The sequence below is a fragment of the Anopheles cruzii genome, chromosome 3, assembly GCF_943734635.1.
Source record: "Anopheles cruzii chromosome 3, idAnoCruzAS_RS32_06, whole genome shotgun sequence".
Classification (NCBI taxonomy): Eukaryota; Metazoa; Arthropoda; class Insecta; order Diptera; family Culicidae; genus Anopheles; species Anopheles cruzii.
Window position 1 is genome coordinate 38,043,867 of NC_069145.1, and position 7,850 is coordinate 38,051,716.

The window sequence follows — 7,850 nt, forward strand, 5'->3', positions numbered from 1 at the left end:
ATTTATTGTGAGAAATTGTCGGTGTAACAGTTCAGTTAATTTTTTAAATGATGTCATGGGTTGTAGTGACATTTTTAGAACTCGCTGAACAGTGCCTGAACAATGGTTTCGTTTTTAACATTTTTTTGTACACATTAGACACACAATATTCCACAATCAAATTCACATCCAAACATAGATATTTTGCAATTTTATCATCATTGCATCTATTGTTTCGTTTTCTGGGCACATTGTAAGGGTTTTTGTCTCAGCTAATATCTTACAGCATGAGGCATGCCAGTGTTGCCAGATAATACTTCATACCGTACATTCATTGCAGATTGTTAAGAATCGTTAAACGATTTACGAATTTTACAACAAACTACTGATTATTCTGTTTTCGTTGGTTTTAGAGCTCTAATTTTTGGAAATCAATCGCTTTCAGTTGGTTAATACCAAAAATGTAACACGACGTTCCGCGATGCTGTCAGTTTTAGGTTGTTGCTGTGATTCAACGAAACGTCAGTCGCCGATTATTTTGTTGAGGTTCTTGTGTTGTTGTTATTCCAGCTGTTTGCTCGGCTGCTGGCCAGAGTGGCACCGTAGACTCCTAAGACAAGTATCCAAATAACCCATCCAAACTAGGTGGCAAGCAAAATCGGCCGGCATCAGGATGCCGAAGAAGATGGGACTTAACTTGAAAGCCGTCGAGGCCCGGGAACGGAAGGCGGAAGCGAAAAAGGTCGCCAGCGACAAGGCGGCCAAAGCGGCCGAAGATTCTCTCTGGGTAGACGACGACAAGCAGTTGGCGAAGAAAAAGAAACAGAAGGCAAGTGAACGACGGTGGGGAATTGAATTCCGATTCCGATGTTAACCTTTGTTTCTCCGCACAGGAAGAGGATGACCGTCGCAAAGCGGAAGCCGCTCGGAAGAAGGCGGAAACGAAGGCTCTGCTGGAGGAGGAGATGAACTCCATCAAGACGACCGCAAAGGTTTCGGTGCAGAAGATAACACGGTCACAGATCGATGCAGAAGTCGAGAAGCGAAATCGGGCCATCGAGACGGTCAGTAATCACCCGCCTAAAGCCGCCCTCGAACCGAAACCGGTGCCGTTGGAAGAAAATTTCAACCGTGTGATGGCGAACACGGAAGTGGCACAAACTATCGATCAGGCCATTGCGGTGCTGAGCGTGGGAGAAGCCGGTGCGGATCGGCATCCGGAGAAGCGTATGAAGGCGGCTTACAAAGCTTACGAAGAGGAGCAGCTAGTACGCTTGAAGCAGGATTACCCATCGCTGAAGCTGTCCCAGTTGAAGCAGATGGTCTTCAAGAACTGGCAGAAAGCTCCGGAAAATCCCATGAACCAAATTTGAACCTGTGGCTCGCGGTCGCAAGTGTGATGATTACGGGAGCGCCTTTCTGCAAAGGGCATCCACCAAGTCAAGTGATTCTCGTGCATAAGCTCATCAAATCCGTTCGCGGTGACAACTGTCGCAACGGATTGCGAACCGTCTGGAAGTGCGCCATTGGGACGGCGGTGGTTTAATAAACATGAGCTTCATGTATAAGCAATGAAATTACAGATTTTCTTTACAATCCTTCCTTGCAAGGCAGTTGAAGTTGAGGCAATTTGTTGCGAAGGTTTCTCATTGCTTACGATCATACTTCACAAAATCAGACGATTAAACCATGCACAGCCCATTTAAGTGAATGCTGAACTACTGGTAAGTTTTCATACTTTTCTTTATTATTCCACTTTGTCTCTCTTTTCTTACAGCGTACAGAGTTACTGTTCTGAATCTTACAAAGCTACAAAAGCTTTCTTACTGGCTAGCGAAGGACTCAGTGTGTCGGATTCCTTCCTTAAAGTTAATCTTCACTCTCCCGTTTCCGCACACTTTCCGACACATCGCTACAAATTAATGAATCTCATCTCTCGATGCCGCGCCCAAGCGCGCGAAGCACTCGCAATCCTCTGCTTCCGGCAGCGGGTAATAAATAAATAAATAAGTTAATTTACAGCAAACTGCCTGGTTGCTTCCCAGTGCCAGTGGTGGTGGTGGCGGCGGCGGCTATTGTGTCGGTGCTCGTCCTCGGGAATGCGCATCGCGTCTACCGGCCCGTTGGTCGTTGGTTTTGCGCACGGTTGGAGGTCTTCTGTTCAGTTTGCTTTCTGTCTGTTCGAGGGTTCGAGGATCGTCTAGTATCAAGTATCCAATGTTAAGCCCTAAGCCCACCGAGGAGCACCGAAGGAGCTCGCCATTCTGCCGACGAAGCCGGTCGGTCGGTTGGTCCCCCGTCGGTAGTCCGTGCCCTTATTGCCTTACTGTAGTTTGTGCGTTTGTCTGGCAGCCGTTCGTTGACTAGCACGCTTGCCCCCGCTCTGCGATGGCGACCACGAGCGTGCGTGACCGTGTTGACCTTAACATTAGATACTCAAGATTCGGTTCTGTGTGCCGCCGGGTGTGCGTGTGCGTGGGTCTATTGCTTCGAAATGGAGTTTCGGCGTCAAAAATCGGTCTGTCGTAGCGCCCACCCGGCCAGTACTGTTTGCTTATACCATTGCGTCCTAGTGCCCTCCGTTGTAATGTCTCACGTGTTGGTCCTTGCTCCTCACGTCGCTTCCGTCGCACTGGACGGCTTCTCGTTAACCACGGGTGTCGTCGTCGTTTCTGGTGTCCTGCTAGTTCCCTCCGTACCCGTGCCGGCGGCTTCGTCCGCGACGATTCCTTTCGCGCCCTGACTGCTACGGCCCTCGCCGACGGCACGCTGCTTCTCGTCGCTCCCCGCCAAGGTCCCGTTCGACGTCTCGTCACTCATCGTCACATCGTCCAGCTCGCCATCGTCGTAGTCTTTCGAGAGCCGATCGAAGAATGCCTCCAGGTCGAGCTCCTCCATACCGTCCGGTTCCTCCTTTTTCACCACCTTCGGTTTCGTGTCCTTCGGCACCAGCTGCAGCTTCGTGGCCTGTGGCTTCGGCACCGGTTCCGATTGCTCCCCGGCCGCCACCGCCGCCGGTGGATCGTCTGCGAACAGGTCAGCGATGCTTGAACGCTGCGGATCCGGGTTCAGCTGCTCGCTGAGCTTCACGTCCGCACCGAGGATTGGCCGGAAGCCACCTTGCAGCTCCGGCTGGAAGCTGTTCGGATCGAACGGCCCGGTACTAGCGGCCGGTGTGACCAGCGATACCGGACGCTCCCCTGGCGTCACCGCCGCCTGATCATCTTCCGCCCCGGTCGCGCTCGTATCGGACCGATCGATCGTGTTCCGGTCCGGCGCTGGCTCCGGTGGCGGTGGCGGTGGCGAAGGCTTCGAGTGCTGTAGGGCGAGTGCCTGCGGCGAGGACGTTACCACGGCCCAGCCTTCGTACGGGTTGGTCACCTTCACCGGATCGAGGCTCATGCTCGCCTGGAACGGCGCCTGGAAGCTTTGCTCGTAGCGCCGCGACGGATTCCCAAACTCGTCCACGTCGTCCAGCTTCAGGTGGGACACCTCCGTCTGCGTTTCGCCGTACACCGAGTAGTAGTAGTTGTTGTTGTGATTATGCGGTCCGCCTGGCGCTCCCATGGGCGGCTTGTTGTAGCGCATGCTGTTCGGCACCCCGGCCGCTGGCCCCAGGCTCGACTCGGTCGGCGTGTAGGCAATCGCGATCGGCGTGCTGTCGGTGGTGCTGCTGTGGAACCGCTGATGACACGGAGATTTCTCGTAGAATTACGTTCAATACTTCGCTCGATCGGCTATAAGTAAGTTGTATAAGCAATAAGTAATAATTCTCAAACGGTCGCTTCAAAGCATCAAACACTTCCTCGAACTTTGAAGCGAAGTGAATCGCTGTGCTCACGGATGTTTGAGTGTAACACGTAACTTGCCATGCAAGATGTCGCTAAAAAGGTGAAAATGTCTCATACCTACAGTAAGGAAATCCGCAAGAGGTGAATCGTACGAGAATTTGAAGCACTGAATGGTAGTGTGACACAATGTTCACGAAAATATGCTTGTATGGAAATGATTAATGGAACAACAGTCAAAACTGACTTCAATCAGTCTCCAGGGTTTCAGCGACCATTTTAAGACCAAACAACTATCAAAAATCGTTACAAAATATACGTACGTAGTTAAAAAATCGCATCTTCAAGGTCGAAGAATCCAAACTTCACCCCTTCTTCCAAAGAACTTGTCTGTTAAACGGTTAAATAAATTGTCCCGGTTTATGGCGCACAATTCGTGGTTCGATCATAGTTTGAAATTAATTTTAAGCGTCTAGTTTTTTGTCTTCTAATCTCATGTAATGTTTAACTCCGATCTAATTTGGTGAATTTGGCATTCCGAATCGTTCCAGGTGCCCTGCCCAAGATGAGCAGTCCACGGGCCGTGCCCCGGCTGGTCGGCGTGGCGATGCTCTGCTTGGTGCTGCTCGCCGCATCCACAGCAGGCGAGTTCGTCTTCGACGACGATCTGGAGGATCTGATTGCGGAGGAGTCGAACGTGGACGAGGAGCTGGCACCCGGCTCGGTGCTGCTACCGTCGGACGTGTTCAACGACGGAAAGCCATTCTACGTCGAGCGTGACCCGTCGACGGGGGCCATCGACTTCAATCACAAGAAAACCGGCAACCAGATCGAGATGGACGACGAGCGGCGGCCGTACGAGTCGATCAAGGAGAGCTACGTGAGCGACAAGAAGGACGTCATTGTGCATCATTCGACGCCCAACTTCCACGACTTTCTGAACCTACCGAAGATGTACTCGCCGGAGAACTTTGTGTCGATTTCGAGCTCGTACGCGAACCTCAAGTACCAGGGCAGCAACAAGGGCTCGAACCACCGTGACCAGGCGCACATCGTGTCGGTCACAGCGGTGGCACCCACCACCACCACCGCACCCTCCTCCTCAACGAAGTTCTACTTCAGTCGGCCTCAGTATGGACGACCTACCACCTCCGGAGGTTCGACCCCAGGATCGTCGCCCACGTACACTTATCCGGTCACTTCGGGCCGGCCGATCACGACCAGCACCACTTCCACGCCAGTCCCATCCACAACCTCCACCACCACCACCACGGTAGCGATTACGGAGGAAGAGACGACAACCGGCAGCCCGCCGAAACAGCTGTTCACGCGCTACCCCTACAAGAGCACGATCAAGAACAAATACCTGGAGACGTCGGAGCAGACACGCAAGAAGTTTTTCCTGCCGTCGACCCTTGCCCTGCCGGGCCCGACAACGACGACGACGACCACGACGGAGCGTGCTCCGTCCACGCCGGTGCGCTCCTCGACCTACTACTCCCCGTCCGTCCGTCCCCAGTGGCCCACAACAACGACGACGACGACAACGCCGGCGCCAACAACAACACTGGGCCCTAGCTCAACGGCACCGGCCCACCCGGTTCGCTTCGTGGACGACACCGAGCATCCCCCGTCGAGCGTCGGATCGAAGATCAAGTTCACGATGCCGGCACTCAAATACGAAGGCTCCCGACCTGCCCCCTTCCGGAGGGTACCCGTGCAACCGGGGAGCGGCGGTCCGGGAAGTTCCGATCGTGAGACGGGTAATGGAGGTTCCTCTTCGACCTACAACAAGATCGAGCTCCCCAAGAACCCGGCCGTGATGTCGCTCTCGGACATCTTCAGCACGCTTGAGCAGAAGAAACGCCTGGAGGCGGAGGGCAATCGGGTGGAGGCGGTGGAGCAGGGTACGTCCACGACACCGCCAGCGATCGTGCTGCTCGATGACCGCCGGACCACGACGGTGTACGGTGAGGGGCCCAAGATTGAGCAATCCGTCGATCTGTCTGACCACTACGTCAGCTACGAGGTTCACCATCAGCCTTCATCCGGACGACCGATCGCTTTCCAATCGCCTCAGCAGCAGCAGCCAGCGTATCAGGTCCACCAACCGAACGGCCACCGACCGCAGCAACCGGCAATGGACGCGGCCGCCGGGGGGCAGTACGTGCAGTATGAGGTGCAGCAGCCGCAGCTGAACGTCGTCCAGTTTGGGGCCGTCCCCAGCATGAACAGTGTCGTCATCAGTCCGAACCAGCACTCGGCCACGTTCGTGCTCGGCTCCCAGCAGTCCGTCGGAGGTGCCGGCGGCGTTGGGGGTGCCGTTGGACCTGGCGGCCATTTTGTGGGTTCCGTGTCGCAGGATTCCCCTGCGGTTGGTACGGCCGCAGCGCTCATCGCCGGGCGCCCTCCGTACCAGATGGGCCAGGTACTAGACGAGCCGCACGACCCGGCAGGGGCGGCCATCGTCGGGAGCGTGCAGGTGAAGCCGCAGGACATCATCAAGACGACGAGCGTGCGGTTCCCGAGCGAGTCGGACGACAAGTACGACAACGCGCCGATCATCAGCGGAACGCACAAGAGCGAGGTCCTCCCGCCGAACGGACACTCGGCCCCGGTCCGCGGCGGCCTCGGCCCTGGCGACATGTCCTCGGTGGTGTTCCCGGCGGCAGCGACCCACGATCTGCACGAGGTGTCGAACCGGATCGTGTTCGACTCTGCGGCGCCGCAGCCGGCCGCAGACACCCTGAACCGCCACGAGTTTGCCGTCGCCCCGAACCCACACTACCCGGCCGATCTGCCCGAGCAGCTGACCCCACCGTCGGCTGCCCAGGACCTGAAGCCACGTCCACCGTCCGCGCCGTTACGTCCACCGGTCCCATCGCAGGGCCCTCCGTCGTTCCGGTACAGCGAGATACATCGCCGACCCGCGACGTTCCCGACCGACCGGACCCGCCCCACGCTCCTGCCCAACATTTTGCCCCAGTTCCGTCCGAATGCCAAGATATCGCACGGACACCCGCCGCCGCCGCACTTGCGGGAGTCCGGCACCTACAGGGTACCGGCGGGGATGTTCGTCAAGGCGGGCGGACCACCTCCGTTGCGGAAACCGCTGCCCTACCACCAGCAACAGTTTGGCGGACCGAACCGACTCCCCACGACGCGCACCCGCCCGGGCGTTTCTCCGCCAAGTCGCACCCCGGTGTCGGCCGAACTGGAGAATCGACGCTATTATCGGCTGCCACCAGCGCCACCATCGCCACCGGCCGTCATTAAGGATCGAGTGTACAACCTGCAGCCGTCACGGCTACAGGCACCACCGCCGCCGCCACCACCACCACCCCCGCAACAGCCGGCACAACCAGTGGAGCAGCCGCTAGATGAGCCACTGGAGGAGCACGAGTTCCACCGCAATCCACCGCAGATCCTGAAGAACTTGCTGAGGGACGAGCTGAGCGGTCAGCAGCGGCCCAAACTGGAGCCGGTTGTGACACTGCAGATGCTGCAGTCGAAGCGGCGTGTGGAAGAAGGGGGATCACCGGCAAACGGAGTGGACCTGGGTGCAAGTACGGCGCATCCACAGGTACCGGTGGAAGCACCAGGGACCAGGGACCGCCCGGTGTACGTGGTGTATCCGGTCAAGAGTACCCCGATGAAGCTGGAGCGACCCGGCGTGGATACGATCATTGTCCGGGGTGAACACCCACCGCCACCACCACCACCGGCCATGGTAATCAGCCCGGGAACCGAGTACCAGAACACGCCGTTCTCGATCGCGTCCCACTTCGAGCAGGAACCGATTCTGGTGGCGAAGCACAAGAAGGTCGCCCATCCGCATGCCAACAGCGTCAAGCTGAACTTCCCCTACAGCATGGAGAAACCGGACCCGCACGCCCTGGCGCATCCGGTGGCGGTCCACCCGGCGCCGGCCCAGGATCTTGCGGCCGAGTACTCGGAGTACAACCTGGGTGAGGAGCCGTCGGGTGGTTTGGGAACCGGCCAGGAGCAAGATCAGGATCTGATCTCGAGCAAGCTACAGCGGTTCCACAGCAGCACCACCGACAGCACGCCGATCGCGATTGC

The 7,850-nt window shown here is 56.8% G+C and overlaps 2 protein-coding genes across 3 annotated transcripts in view; both read left to right on the forward strand.

The window, feature by feature from the left end:
* The first annotated feature begins 536 nt into the window (after positions 1 to 536).
* LOC128272719 (coiled-coil domain-containing protein 124) lies at positions 537 to 1,550 on the forward strand. Of its 2 annotated transcripts, none has more exons than XM_053010585.1 (2): positions 537 to 808; positions 873 to 1,550. In XM_053010585.1, exons 1-2 carry the CDS (start codon positions 653 to 655, stop codon positions 1,350 to 1,352), a joined length of 636 nt encoding a protein of 211 aa, XP_052866545.1. In that variant the 5' UTR covers positions 537 to 652; the 3' UTR covers positions 1,353 to 1,550. The 2 variants fall into 2 exon arrangements, with proteins under 2 accessions (XP_052866545.1, XP_052866544.1); XM_053010584.1 differs by having other exon boundaries at positions 539 to 812; positions 877 to 1,550.
* Positions 1,551 to 4,332: 2,782 nt separating this feature from the next.
* The window catches only part of LOC128270342 (proline-rich protein 36), a 4,236-nt gene continuing 718 nt past the window's right edge, over positions 4,333 to 7,850 (forward strand). The window contains exon 1 of the mRNA XM_053007741.1: positions 4,333 to 7,848. Within this exon, the coding sequence (XP_052863701.1) occupies positions 4,333 to 7,848 (3,516 nt within the window). The remainder of the gene's footprint in view (positions 7,849 to 7,850) is intronic.